This window comes from Aythya ferina, assembly GCF_964211825.1.
Source record: "Aythya ferina genome assembly, chromosome: 3".
In the NCBI taxonomy this organism is placed as follows: domain Eukaryota; kingdom Metazoa; phylum Chordata; class Aves; order Anseriformes; family Anatidae; genus Aythya; species Aythya ferina.
In genome coordinates, this window is record NC_140298.1 from 70,265,195 (window position 1) to 70,281,453 (window position 16,259).

At 36.5% G+C, this 16,259-nt stretch overlaps 1 protein-coding gene across 5 annotated transcripts in view; it reads right to left on the reverse strand.

Moving 5' to 3' along the window:
• The window catches only part of ATG5 (autophagy related 5), a 77,589-nt gene that overhangs the window by 39,750 nt on the left and 21,580 nt on the right, over window positions 1–16,259 (reverse strand). For all 5 annotated transcript variants that reach the window (XM_084513577.1, XM_084513579.1, XM_084513580.1 and 2 more), the window contains one exon: window positions 6,146–6,240. In XM_084513577.1, coding sequence (XP_084369703.1) covers window positions 6,146–6,240 — 95 coding nt within the window. The remainder of the gene's footprint in view (window positions 1–6,145; window positions 6,241–16,259) is intronic.

Sequence of the window (16,259 nt, forward strand, 5' to 3'; positions counted from 1 at the left end):
CATAAATGATCAGAATTAATGATCATTAAAAAGCAGTAATATACTAAAAAGCACTGCATTTAAATGCCAATCCAACAGTAACTCTAGACAGACCTAATTCAACTGTGTTACTGCTTCACTTATTGTCTTCATAGCAACCTCTCAATATATTCTATTTTCAAGAATAATTACTCAAAGTTAAGGTGAAGTGCAACTTTTTTTTTTTTTTTTTTTTTTTTTTTACTGCATGCATCGTTTAACTTTCATTACAAATTTAGGATGATACATAAATATACAAGCACTCTATTTTAATAAAACAGTTTAGGGAAATAGAGCCACAACAATTCAAACCTCGTAGTTTAAATTAGCAGCACGATCATTTACATAAACTTCTTTATTTATGAGTTCATTATCATAAACCAACTCTGAGAAAAGACGACAAATTAAGTTTTATGCAAAACCAGTTTGTTGAAAAAGTAACCTACCGATTTATGATTAGTAAGTGCATAAGACATTTTGGAAAGATTAAGGCATTTTCAAATCAGAAATAGACATTTTTTCCCCTACCAAAAATGTTAATTATCGCACCACAACTAAAAATGTTATTTTAGTTATGTTCTACTAACAACAAAATCTATATAATTATTTATTTAAACAAAGTGAATTTGTCATTTTTGGGATACTTCTGATCTCCAACACACCTAGATTCCTCTAAAACCTAAGAATATCTGATAAGAGACTTAAATACTGTCCATTTTTCCCCAATACGAATAACATATTCCTAATTCCTAAATATTGGTTAAACTAGTTATCTAATTCAGGACCTCAAAAAGCTATTTTTCACACAAGCAAAGCTTCTTTAGTCTTCATATACAAACTAAATCTACATTCAGCTCAGAAGTATTACTGTAGCTCCTCCTGACAAGCCTGAGCTAGGTTAAAACTATCCAACTTGGTAACAGTTGAGCCATGGCTCAGGGCAACTGCCCAGGCTGAGATTTTATAGCCTCCTCTCTTCTGCATCTCCCTCCTTATGCTCTACACAACTTCTACAATAGCTCTGAACTAGTCAGGTTGACAGTTTTACAGACAACTCAGGCACATGTACGTAAACTTTATGCACATATCTGAAAACAAATGATGTTTCTAATCTCAGTTTTTTTTTTTTTTTTTACTCTGATTGACAGCCCCCATGCCACACAGATTCTTAAATACACAAGGTTGATCCATCAAAGCTTTAAAACTTTCTCATTCTTAGAGCTTTAATTTTGGAAGAAGTTTAAAACTGGTGAAAATATGATACTGTTTCTTCAGTGCTGCACTAGCTATTAAAATAAGTCACTCCGTGTACTCAGTTGTTGATGAACCAGTGTTTCTTTTCAGCACAGAAATTTTGTCAAGCACAGCCCTGTTACACAAATCAGCCATCGTTTCACATTATTTTCCTATTTACTCAACATTCATCTCTGCAAAAGAAAATTTTTGAAGAAATAGATTGATATATTTTCATCAGGTTCTTTATAAAAAGAACCTTACTACTTTACATTACTTTTAAGATATAAAGCTCAATAAGGTATTACACAGAAGTCTATTCAAGAGACTTTTGTATTAGCCAACGAGATGCTGAAACCTGCTGTATTGTGTTGCCCTCTTCAGGTTGACAGCAGTTACATTTTCTACTTCTGCTTGACTAGACATTGCAATTTCACCTCCTGTCATAATTTCTTTTCAGATTTGCAATTTCAAGTAGCAACTAACTTTATCCTACCAACACTTGAAGTGCTTTTGACCTAAAATTCTGCAGAAATAAACTTTACATATGGCCTCTGCTTCTCCCTAACTTCAAAACCAATCTTGAGGATTATCATAATACTAGCTAGTGTTTAAAAAGACTGTAAAACTTCAGCACTGGTAAGCGATCTCTGATGACAGGTTAGAGAGCTCCACTGATTCACCTTATCAAAGGAAACTGAAGCTACTCAAATTGCTCCTAAGTTAGTGAACTCAGAGGTTAGAAAGTCAGAAGGCTTTAAAGTGGTGGAAGGCAAAGCAAAATCTAGAAACTGGTGTTGAAGTCAGAAATTCAACCTTGAAATGCAATGAGGTTTTTCACTCAAAAGGAAAAAAAGTTTAAATAATTAGTATAGAAGGACAGGTTCATTTTTGCTCAACTTGAAAACTTTACAGGTGGATCCAATATTCTTCCAAAATAACGGTTTTGATCAGTTTTTGGGTGCTTGTCATTACAGAAGCCAAACTGTGATATTGATTTGTATAATTACTGGCTTTGAATTGATCATTTGAGCTATGCAATTTATGTGGAAATAGTAATAAAAAGTTTTTCCTTGTTTGGGAAAGGGCCGTGCTTGGGCTTCCAATTCATTTATAGAGCCAGGTATTAATAAAGTCTTAAAGTATTTAATTCCCCCCTCACATCTACCATGTCTTCCTTTAGAGGACGTGGTAGACATTTAAATCTATTTAGACATCTCAGAGATGCAATTTTGCCATAAAGAGCAACATGTTTGATTTAACCAGTGTATTACTAAGTATGGCAAATTTCAGGCACATTACTAAAGTGCTTACATATCATAACAATTCATCACTGCAAAGTTTAATCACACCACCTTATGGGACTTAAAATCGGAAAAATCTGTTCAAAGATTAAGCCTACTGTTCAATTAGGCAATAAAAATGAATAACCTAACCAAAATCCTTAGAAAACAGAGGCAAAGGAAAGGGTCATTTCAATATCATAGCATGTTCCAGTACCCAAATAAAGGAACAATCAGGCAATCCCAGATTTCCTCTTGGGCTGGCGAGCAGCCAGTAACGATCCTGCCTTAAGCCAAGTGACAGTCTAGAAAAGCTCAGAAGAACCTGTCATAGTTATTTCATTTTCTTCCATACTTCTCTGATATTACTCTTGAGAATGAAATGCTATTTCAACTTTGCATCTTATACACTTGAAGGATAGACTCCAGAGAAAGAGATTGACAAGAAGCAAAAGGGAGAGAGCAACCAGGAACAAGTGGGTGAGCATGACTTGGGGAGAGTGCGGGCAGGCTGCCGTGACAGAGAGATCAAAACTCAGGGATGAGTACAAACCAGGCACACAACACCAACACGAGAGACTGAGAGCACTCCCATCTGCAGCATTAGATAGCACACCGTGGTTTACCAGAGTAGTCTCCATCAGCACGTAGAGACTCCTCTCCAGTGTCTGACTAATATGCTCCAGTGCCTGGAGTCAGAGGTCCAACTGCAGGGCAGTGAAAACTTCCTGCTACCTACCGGCACATCGCTTGTCCAATTACACAGTGCAAAACCAACCAGTCTTAAGCACAGGGAAGAAGTCCTCAGGTCAAACTACCTATAATACTGCACAAGAAAAGCAGCACTCAAATGCATAACATACAGAAAACATTAAAAGAGAGAATAAAAGAATAATGTATAATAAAAGAAAATAATAGTAAAGAACAAGTAGAAGAGGCACTTCATTCAATAGCACTATCAGATAAAAGAGCTTTTGTGCAAACTCATTTGAAGACAGCAGCTTATACCTCTGAAGTGATGTGGGGCACTTTTTTTTTTTAAACACCTTGAAGTAAGAGTGTCACAAAAAAAAAAAAAATCACTATTTCTATGCCATCCCTGGTAGAAAAAATTCCTCCTATGTCAAAGCTTCATCTGGTGCAAGTTCCTTTAGACTATGATAACTGGTAATAAAGTCTTCAAAATCTCAAAGCTAAGTTAAAACTGCATTTGAACTGATAGTTAGTGACACAGTCTTTTTCTTCATCTTTTACGGTAGATGCAAGGATTCCAGTCCAATCTTAGCTTCTGCTCTTAAAAAAAAAAAAAGAGGTGCTGGACATAGGCTTAAAATTACCTGTGGTTAGTTTAGTTCTGACTTACTCAAGTATTATGTTCGTATTTTTGCCACCTCTTTCTCCCCCACATACCATCAGATTTGGATACCACACGAGGTATGATTCATATTATTCTTTAGAAATGTATTTTAATGCACAAGCTTTACAAATGAAAGAGCCTTTGAGTTTTGAAAATATCAGGCCTTCACTGAAAAGCATGTCAGATCACTTTATTGCATGCATTTTCAGCATGTCTTTTTTAACTGCTGCAAAAACTCATTTTTCTTAGATACTGTTATCTAACCACATTTCTTTGAAGGAAAACAAACTCATCTGCCTCACACAGCCAAGAAACACAATGCAGGCAGTTCCTTTCACAGATTCTTCTTCTAATATTTTTGGGATAATAGAAGGTGTGGAGGATAAGAGGAGGAACTCTCCCCATTGAAGGCAAGGTCTACTAAATTCCTGCCACCCACCCACATAGGTTTACTTATCTACAAAAATGTGATGTAAAAATACATAAGGAATGAAAGCCTAATTATTACAAATCCAGGCTAACCCGATCTTTGGGTATTTATGTAGGAATATGCAAGCAACCAACTAGAATGCAAAGCTGATTTTTGCCACCATTAAAATAACGTAAATGCTGTCAGGGTGGGGGTTAAATGTATCTTAAGAGTATTTTGATTCAGTTATTTCCACACATGCAAGTCTGTCACTAAGTACTGTAAATTTGTTAAAACTATAGAAATTACCTCCTTGTTTGGAGTCAAATTATAATTTAATTGTTCTCAGAGCTTTCTGAAATTTTCTCTGAATTTTTCACTTTTTCACTTTTATGATAAGCAGTAACCAGTGCACAAAGCAACAAAAGATGCTAGAAACACCTGCATCCACCTTTAAAAAAAAGGGAACATCACTGAAAATATTTAGAAATGTTAAGAACAGTAACACTGAAAATAATATACAGCAACCTTCTCAAAGGTCATCTCAGCACCATCTCTATTTATGTTTGAGCTTCTGATCTTAATTAGGCATTTGGAGTTTAAATTATAGCAAGTAAGGGTTTCCGATAGAAAAGGCAACGTGAATAAAGATAAGTACTACTGACTAAAGGCACGGATATTACTGGTTTTTTAATATTTAAGTAAACTTTATTAGTACGAAATCATGTGATATCACAGAAAATTTCCCCCATGGCTTAGAAGTTCCTACCTTATTCAAACAACAAAATTCCACTTTGCATGCCCATGTATGTGGCTTTTATAAACAGACTTTAAAAAAAAAAAAAGCTATCGGAGAATAAACAACTTAGTTGTCAAGCAAACAAAATGCTGCGAGTGAACTGCTTTTCCAGATACATCTTTTGATACTTGCACTAACCTTGCCATCTGCTATGATCTCTGACAGAATAACTGACTTCCGTTATCAATCTAAAGTTTCACTATGACAGTAAATATCTTATATCTAACATTAAAAATTATTTCAGTCCCACAGTAAGACTATATAGCTTTATATATTTTAATGAGTCATTAAACCTGTTATAAAGCAGTATCACACCACTTAATGCTATGAATAGGAGACTTTTTTACAGTGACAGTTGCAAAACTCAAGTGTAAATAGATGATAATGTTTCAAAAGACAGATCAGAGAAGAATTGTTTAATTGATATTCTGTACATGCTTCTAAACACGCTTAGTTCTAAACCTCATCATGACCATAATGCTATAAAAACTAAAAGGACATCAAAACATTTTAAGGTTTCCAAGGAATGTGCCCCCAAAAAGACTATTAAGAAAATAGCACTGGTGTATTAAATTGGAAAAAATATTCAAAGCTAGTTTGGTATTTTAAAGTATACAGTTAAAAGACAAAGGTAAGAATCAGACACAAGACCCATGCAGTATCTTTTGCCTTGTAATGCCAACAAGAAAAGCAACCTACACAGTGGTTAAGGGAAAAACTTGCTCTTCAAATGTTTGAGTTAGGCTTTTCAAAGTGCATTTTGCATTCAAAGTCTCCATATTTAGCAGTTACTTCTAATGACAATTTGCGTTTTTTATAAATCTTCTAACCAGCTTTATCACATTTTCATGTATCACACACTTATGACACAATGAATAGTAATTACCTATTAGAATAAATACAGTCCATCTTGTCCTTACTAATTCATACAAACTTTTACCATATGTTGGAAAAGGGATTGTGTAAGTCTGAAAAGCCAAGACAATGATATTTGACACCTTAGTAAAACAATTTGGTAAAATTGGTTTTATTTCATTGTGTCCTACCTGATAAATTCTAAATGGGATGTATCGAAATCCATTATCTTCTGGAGGATACTCCATGAGTTTTCGATTTATAGCCCAAAATTGCTCAAATTTATCTGTGAAGGTAAAAGCAGACTTTGTTAATACTAATAACATATATAATTCTTCAGCTACAAGAGGTAAGTGAGGCATGATTAAAACAACATGCAAATGCAAACTTCTTACAAGAATTTGGCCTGTATGAATTTTCTTTTCCCCACATTTCTCTACCCTATTTAGTCTCAAGGCAGAAGTAAGCCATCTGCATTCTCCTACGAAAACAGTGATATGGTGACTTACTGAACTGAAAGAGAAAGCAACTTGAAGTCATGGCACATCTCCCCCACTAAAGAATTAACAGGCCATGAATTATGGACTGCATTACCTCAATTAACAGTGCATTCTTCTACCCTCTCTGCTATTGCTGGTCCACATCGCCTCACAGCTTGTTAAAAACATCTACAACATCTAACTAGCCATAACTATCGGTGAGCAATAGGTACAAAGCATAGATGAACTAGAAAGCAGTGGAAAAAGTTCTTGGAGAGTTTGTATTTCGATATGTAAACCTTAAAATAATCTGCAGTCATGTATGATCTAATCTGAAAGTATACTGCCACTTTCATGACATAGCCTAAAAATAAAAGTTTGTTTGAAAAACTGTTTTGTATTATCCAAGTAACTAGGTTTGGTAAAACAGCCCAAGGCAGCACACAATTTCATCCTGTTCAGGCAATACAAGAACTAAATGGAATATTGTGCTTAAAATGTATGAAGGACAACCTAGGCCCAAAGGAGTAAATCCTTTTACAGAAGTAAATGAATTATTCAAATCAAGAAAACAATAGAAAAAATGACAAAGAAATACAAAGAGCTATGATAAATAAAACTTCAGGACAAATTGCAGCGGATGGCTCTTCAGAAAGAGCACAGACTCTGATTCTCTTTCCTCAGAGCAACGTTCAGGTGAGTCTCAGAGCGACTGACGGTGTAACTGGTACAGAATTCAGTCACTGTGAAGCAAGGTCAAGTTGAGAAATCTGTTCACTGAATAAAGATAACAATGCAAATGCCAAAAATTAAAAGAATCAGATTTGCTTCACTTGAGCATAGAGCACAGATGCCTGTCAGCGTGCTAAAGGACACGGTTAACACTTAGGGCAGCTTGTAAGACGATGTTTTTCCTGACCAAATATGACACACAGCAGGAATTTCACAGGAACTGTAAACAAACTTCTGCCAGGTATTCTGCAGCAGCATTTCCTGACGTTTATCTCAAAGTATTTCCACACCCTTTTTTCCTGATTAGCAGCAAGCTTCTCTGGACAAGTATTTACCTGAACCACAGTGAGCACTGCATGGCACTCGCTGCACATGGGTGCTACCCTCGGGCTCACCAGCTGCAGATCTCAGCCAGGGGCAGTGACAACAATGGCCCTGGAGCTGGCTGTACCCAAACAAACCTGCATTTGGGAACCCTAGCCGACACAGCCAGATGTTTACTTAAAGTGTTTGTCACAAAAAAAAACCCTGCATCCTCCTCATGAGCTCTGTAAGAGGAAGGTAAGATCTAGCACACTTCCCTCAGAGTTGGGGACAGTGTTCAGAGAGTGGCTTACAGATGTCAGTACAGATCCTACCTTGATAAAAATAGATGTTAATTTACTTGTTCAACCCTCACATTACAGTAACTAGGAAAGCTGAATTAACAGCTTAACAGCTTATCTTCAAAATTCAACAGGGATGATCAACACATCTTATAGATCAGAAGAAATTCTGAGCAAGCAACGGACTTATGGTAAGAACTCAAACATATTGTCCCTTGGGGCATATATTGCAAACAAGCGCATCTTTAAAGGACAAAAAATTGTCCTTAGGCCATACACAGCCTGCTTCTCTTCTTCATTCCAGCCTCTTTGCCTCAGAGGAAACCACGCAGATGGTGATACATAAATACAATAAACTACCTGAAGATTGGGGTGTTAGAAGGTCCTAAAAGGCGTCATAGTGCTTCAAGTTCAGTATGTAAATATGGGGGTTCTCGTTTTTTTTTATTTTTAAGAAAATCAGTAAGTATCAGCCATCACTATTTAAATAATCATCCCAGAAATGTTCTCTATCCTTTCTCATTTCAAGCTTGAAAAAAAGTAACAGCACTGCAGCTACAGACAAGGAGAGGCTGAGAGCTCTGCTGGGCCCATTTAGCTCAGAGAAGAGAAGAAAGAGGGGATCTTATCAACGTGTGTAAGTGTCTGAAGGAAGGATGTCAAGAGGATGAGGCCAGACTCTTTTTCAGATCTGCCCAGCAACAGAACAAGATGCAACAAACTGAAACCCAGGAAGTTCCAGCTGAATACAAGAAAACACCTCTTTGCTGTGAGGGTGACAGAGCACTGGCACAGGCTGCCCAGGGACGCTGTGAAGTCTCCTTCTCTGGAGATGTTCAAAACTTGCCTGGATGCCATCCTGCACAACATGCTTGAGGTGCCCTGCTGGGCAGGGGGGTTGGACCAGGTGATCTCCAGAGGTCCCTTCCAACCATTACAAGTCTGCATGTAATTCAGAAAGTTATGTAACATTTCACCTACTTTCTCTAACATAAAAGTGTTAAGTGCCAGAATCCACAAACACTTCCTCCTCCCTCTATTCCCCCAGCCAGCTGCTGATCATCTTATTTAAGGCAGTCAATTTATCTATTTACAATTATCATATTCTTCTCTGAACACTTGGACCGTGGTCAAGACAAGCTCATTTTACCAAAACGTTTAAATTTCTAATAGCTTCTATAGTTTCTAAATGTAAGAGCAACAAGTCTATAGCAGTTGAACGATGAACTTGTTGCATTTTATAATGAAGTATGCTTTGCCAATGTACCTGATATCCAGGATGACGAAAAAACCTCTTAGCAAATTAGCTAGATACAATGGAGCCAGACATCTTAAGACACATCTCTCCATGAAGACATCCAAGATAATTTATCCTCATAGCCTTCTACTGCTGTCCTCCAAACAACCTTCTATATATGCAATATTTTTAATGCAGGAAAATGAGTTGGGTGTAAGAAATGATCACAAAGTTTTAAAGAAATCAAGAAAAGGCTATCAAGTTTACATACAGACACACAGGACCTGGCAAGAGCTTTTATTAGCATCAGCTGAATGCCGGAATTCTAAAGATTCAAAATCCAGATTAGATGCTTCAGCAGAAAACTTAAGATTCAAAGCTTAAAAACAAAAAAATCCACAATGTTAAAAAAACCTCCTCCAAAATCCTCTTGAAAGTATGAGTGAAAGGATTCATTCTCCCATTTTTGCGTGTCAGTACCTCCTATTTATAGGAAAGAGACTTAAGGAAGCTGTTAACACTACTAAAGCAATAAGAAAGACTTGAAGACAGAAAGTTACTGGCTTACTGGCCGCAAGTTTAACAATCAAAACCAAACTGATTTTTCAAGTCCGTGAACAAGGAAGAGTTCCGTACCTATCAGCAAAAGCACTTTGCACACTCATCTCCCTCCCTTCTGAAAAGGTTGTGCAGTCTGTGTGATATCTACACTCCCATAATAGTCAAGTCTGATTACTTTTGCTTTCCATGATCTGTTTTCAAGAAAGTGCTTGACCAATGTGTTACAGAGTTTCTGTATTAGCAAAAAAACAGTACTCACAAAAGGCAGATGTTCGTATCTGAAAAACAGTATTTAACTTAAAGGCAATCAGATCCGAATAGAAATATGGCATTAGTGATAGTTAGATAGATGACTCTAATCATATTTCTTAAACAAGAGCTTTATACACCTTTGCCTGAAGTTATATACAAAAACTCCTCATGGAGTTTTTTGTGAAAGATCAGAAAGTAAATAGCCAAATAATGGAAAAGAGATCCAGTTGAAAAATCTCAACTATCACTGGTATTTATAAATATTAATTTATTAGAAAAGCAGTCAGTGCACGTCTAAACACCAGATATTAGTCTTCGGTATTAAAGAGATGTACAGAATCTATAAAAAGCTTTGAAAATATGTATTTACATATATAGAAATAAGAGGTGACAAAACTGAAAGAACAATGTTATCCATAACAACAGTCTCAGTACACAAGCCCACTTAGCAACAAATTAAAGAGAACTCAAAAACTTACAAATAGAGCAAGCTACATATACATTTAGTGTTCAGAAATCTATCACTGAAATTGTTCATGCCTTTAAAAGTTCTCTTTAAAATAGTTTAAGACAGTTACAGGAAAATACTTTGAGACCTGCAGTTTCCTTCATTAAGCAAAATGGGAGATGCTTTAAAAGTCATTGAAATTAATCTAAATATGTAACAGTTGCATTAAAAAGCTGTCTGTAACTCCAGTCATAGCTTAAAATACCTTTGTTGTTGTTAACAGACAGTAGCTGTTAGATCTAATAATATTAAGCAACTTTAAGTAAGGAATAATACAGACTGAAATTTCCAAGGATGAGCTTCTTTCTCAGGCTGAGACGTGGGTGCAATGTTCTTCAGACAATCAGGAAAAAAAGTCTTCATTCATGTTAGTGTCTTACAGTCATTCCTTGAAACTCAACTGCTGCCATGCTTCAAACGACAACTTGAATGTGGGTAATTATCACAGAACAACAAATTATATCTAGAGTAACTTCCAGTAAATCAGTGGTCGTAGTATATGGCCAGTCAAAAGAACAAAAAACCTTTTAAACTTATCAGAAGAAAAAATATTAATAATTAGGAATTAATTTGTGTATGTATTCAATATTGATGCAACTGTTATCAGGATACTGACTCCAGAACTGGATATTTTTCAAAAAGGCAGTGGAGGTTTATTTAAATACCAAAAAGAATTAAATGCAGAAATGAAGGAAAGATCATTCTTTAAATTCAGAAAGGAAATAGTAATTCTGGGCTTTTTTCTTCCAATGTTGTTTTTTAAAAATCAAAAAATTGAACAGGTAGGTGCAGTCCTCAGGTTAGCATATATGCATGATTTTTTTCTGTACTATTCAGGGCTGCTTATTAAAGCCATCTAGTTGTACAATTTAAAAAATGCTCAGAATGGAGCTGTAGCTCTAATTCCATGCAAACAATACCAATTTGCAGCTTGCATAAAAGTGTCCAATCCTGGAGTCCAAAAAAAAACCCAACACTTTTCTATTCTCAGTGGTTCACCACTGTCGAATAACCATATGAACCACAGAAATGATGTGCAGCTAGATGCACTTGGGCAGAACCAACCATAACAGTAACAAAGATTCCAACTGATGCACCAGAATCATAGGAATAATTAGATTGGAAGTGCCTTTGGAGACTGAGCTTTGGAATAGAAGCTCCTGTCTAAAATAAAGCTGCCTAAACAAAGCTGAGTTTGCTCAAGGCCTTATACAGTCAAGTTTTGACTGTCTCCAAGATCAGATTGCTCTCTGGGCAATGGGTTCACATTTTTACCGCTTTCACTCCCCCCACTTACATCCCATCAGAACTCTTCCTGTGGCAACTCAAAACCATCTCTTCTACTTGCCCAACTCCACTGCCAATGGAGGCACGTCTAAGAGGAGTCAGACTCCATCTTCTCTAAAATTCCTTCCTTTAGGTACTGGAAAGCTGCTATTAGATCCATCTTCAGCCCCCTCTTCAGGCTAAACAACACGGTCTCTTTTAATATAATACGCTCCAGCCCCTAGTCACCTTAGCAGCATCTCTGGACTCTCTTCTGTCTGCCAGCATCTCTTTTCTCCATGGGTTGCACGGTGGACACAGCATTCCCACTGCATTTTTGCTAGTGCTGAGCCAAAGGGAATAATTACTTCACCTTCTGTCTATATTCTGCAGGAGGATGATGGCTAAAGCAGCTCACTGTTTAATCTTCATTTCTGCAACAGCATGCTACAGACTAAGTGTATTTTCTATTGACTTGTGCTCTTACAAACACTATGTTTAACTGCTAAAGCTAGAAAGGAGTCCTTTCTAAATGTAGTATTCATTTAATTTCTGTATGGTTTCCAGAAAGGCCTAGGCTCCACATACATATGTAATTCTGATATCTGATGAGCAATTTTAACCAATTTTATAAAAGGTTTTGTGAAGTATGGCTCAACTATGAAGCAGCTTTGTTGATATTTTAAATGCTCCAAAACCATCTGCACTATCTAAAAACATTACGTACAGCTCGTTACTTTCATTTCTCAGATATTTAAAGACCTCACGCTAAATGACTTTTGGCCATCTAATAAACTCATTGTTTTTACTCATACAATAAAAACAGATAATCGAGACCGTCAAGGACTTCAGGGAGACACAGCTAACACATCAGGCTTCTGTTGACAACCACAGTTCAGTGCCAGCCTTTCGAGAACACAATTTGGAGTAGTGATATAGCATCACTAAAACTTAAGATGTTTTCCTTGTTTTCAGTTTTACACATTGCCACCATCCAGTTAAAAAAAAAATACACTCGACTTTAGACTTTCAGGTTACTTGCATATTTTGACAGATCATGACATATAATATAAATCCACCACTGAAGACGGCAAACAAGCTTGTGTGCCCTTTCAGGCTGTCTTCAGACAAGAGTAACTATCAGATACAGAGAGAGAGGAAGTAGGTGACTGCTCTGCTTAACGTGACAAAAGCTAGCTACAGAAATGTGAAAATATTCTTCACATCAGAGAAGTAACAACACTGAACATGAACTTACACATCTAAAGTAGTCACAATTTTGCTGTACAACTGCACAACAGTCATGACTCGAAAAAGTTTCTCCATAGCATGAGTTGCCCAGAAATCTTACGCATCCTCCGAATTCTCATTCAGTTGGCACTTTACTATATAACTCCACAGGAAAGTAGTAAAGATTGTAAAATTTGAAAGTAAACAGCAGTAATAGTAAAATACAATGGAGTATGAGATGCAGGGTTGACTACTTGGGCCTGTACATTCAGACTAATTCACCCCACCTTGCCTGCATGCACTACAGCACCAGTGTTTACAAGCACAGAACAATCAGGAGAAACTTCCCCATTTACTGGTAGCTGTAAATTCTAGTTACAAAAACAGCAAATTTATAAGCCACATTATAAACCGAGATATGGATTAAATCCAAGAAAAAAAAGGGGGGGGGGATCTCCATCCTAATATTACACAGTTAGGTTGGAGATTTAGATCTGATATCAATGTATTTAATGCATATACTCTTATGCTGTATTTTTGCATGAGTTTTCAAAGCAGTGTTCTAAAGTTAAAGACTCAAAGCACATCACATAAGTTTTGCAGTTTTTTTTATTATTTTTGAAAGCTGTATGACAAAGCAGCATTTCATACTTCAGGTTATCTATCAGACCCCAAAAGGCATTTCCTCCCCCTTTTATTTTCCACAAAGGAACCATACCTTGCCACCATTCTTTTCACTTATTAAACATCCTCCCTAAAAAGAAGTTTCACTTTAAGTGCACTATTTCCTCAACACTACCTCCCCTCATTTCTAGGTCATCAATTTATCTGGAAAAAGTTCAGGGGAAGAAAAACAAGAGGGACTACTTTCTTTCCATTATTCAGATGTGAAAAAGCATGCTTCCTACTTAAATTAAGCCTTCCGTGCAGCCTAAAAGCAGGAGATCTCAGTAGGTATTGTGACTTAAATTAAAAAGAAAGCACTGATCATTATTAAACAAAAAATCTTACCCATTTCTGAAACACATCTCACAGACTGTGCAAAAACAGAGCAGAAGGGCTTATTACAGACTTCCCTGAGTTAGTCAAAGGGAAAATCACTCCTGACAATTTTACGTATCTTCAGCCCTCTGCTCCAAATCCAGACAGCCTGAATACTTTACACAGGATACTCAAGAGCAAAGAAGGTATTATATACAAGAAAATGGAATGCCATAATCTCTGTATAGCTCTCTAAACTGCTTTGTTTCCCCCCACATTATTTTTTTTTCCCTGAAATACAGCTTTTCTTGTTAGGGAACCTTATATTAAGGTGTCTGTCACAAAAACCCATGAGTTTACCAGCAGAAAGTAACTCCGAATGATTTCACACTGTAAAGCAAAAAACCCTCAACAACTAAAGACAATTCTTTCCCGAAATTAAGTCTGCTTTTTAGAGATGGTCTACTCAGACATTTAGATATACCTTGTGCATCCTTCAGCATACCTCAGGAAATGGCATCCTTTGAAGGGGGGGTGCTACGAAGAAAGCAGGAGGCATTAAAAAAAAAGTTCTACATTACTGACATCTAAGTAAAACAGCATTTTCATGGGTGTTTTTGGGTATTTTGGGTGTGTTAGAATCAGAGTATGGCACCCTTATCTGGGTACATCGTTGGGTTAGTCATTTCTGCTGAAAGGGTAACAAACCAGTAAACACTACAGAACTAATGCTGAAGACTGTCACAAGCCACTATCAGAACAAGCAAAACACATCACCTCCTCCCAGAAATTCCAGGGAAAGCCTGGGATTCATTCTGCCAGTCCAGCCTGACTGAACCCAGCCAGGTTTATTAGCCCTGCTGAGCACCAAAACAGACTTGGGCAGATTTTTCACAGAGCTCTCTGAACACATTTATCCAGTTCTCACCAGCTTGCATAACATGAACACCTTCACCATTTCAGGTATGTCACGCTCCCTTAACTCCAAAATAAGTAGGTATTGACAGTAATTCTAAGAAGAAAAAAAAAGATGCAGACCAAGATAATGTTAATGACCAGCTCAGGAAGGTAATAACTTTTTCAAAAATCCTCTTAACCAACGCTCACATTTTAAAAGCTCAACAGAATTATTTCATCTTTCTTCAGTTAGACAAATCTCTGCAAACATAATAAGGACAGATATTCCTGTTCTGGTAGAGATAAAGGGAAGAAGAAAAAAAGATGGCTTTGTGATTTAAAAACTGGTGGCTTGTTCATTCATTCTCTTGTTAAATTCCTGAAGATTTTCTAAGTACATATTGTCTAATTTAAGTTTCAAATGACCAGTTAGGATGACAAATTTGTTCTGTTACCAATGCATGTGTATCTTGTATTGAGGTAAAGAACAGCATTGGTACCACCAGTTCCCTACAAAGAGGACAAACATGCATATCAAACCTGACTGGGTCATGCAGCACCAAAAAAAAAAAAAAAATAAATAAAAATAAAAAAAAAATATTGATAACGTATGACAGTATCACTCCTTGGGAGCGCAAACATTTCTAAACAGGAATGTGATAACCCAGAAAAACATGATTTCTACACCTAAAAAGTACAGGACTTAAATATGAGATTGAGAAAGAAATGAAAGAAAACACAGGCCTCATCCTGTCACTAAGGTGAGAAAAAGATCGCAAATTAAAAGACTAAATATTGCATATTCTGAATGTTTATAGGATTTTTCTCCTTTAATAAGAACAGTTCAATATGGCCATTTAAATTTTGGTAAGCCTACAGTATGAGTAAGCATTACATTCTTTTTCCATAATATTTGCAGTAAAGTAATGACTTCATTATATTTTATAATACATAAAGAAGCCTTAAAAGTGGTCATGAGTTTTTACTGTTTATTTCCTCCACTCATGCATCTGAAATACCAAATCTAGTCTTCACCAGATATAAAGGACGCCTGTGAAAACTTCAGGGTATAGTTGCTTGTCTCTCCACATCTGATGAAAAGCAGCTGTGCTGAACCTAAAAACCTTCCTTTATCAGAACTATTATATGCTGAAGTTATAGACATTAATTCTTTGAACCATGCAAAAAATACAGCTCTCCCTCTAAAACAAGAGGAAATTTCATGTTTGATCCTGAGTCATCACTAGGCCTAGTCTTAATGTTTCAAAGCAGAGAGCCTTTATTCTTCCACCACAAAAGGCAAGAAGAAAAAACCACCCACTTGAAAATCCTCTTTATCCACGATAGAAACAGCCATAACACTATTATAGCAAGAACAGTAGTAACATTTTCCATCAGTTCATCAGACCAAAGAATTTTAACAATTCTTACAAAGGAGCAGAGGACAGTATAGCTCCATACCCTGCTTTATTGCTTCCCTACCACATTCAGGCATCCACAATGCTGATGAAAATTAGGAGAGCACAGATGTACCCATCCCAAAGAAGTGATCTGGCT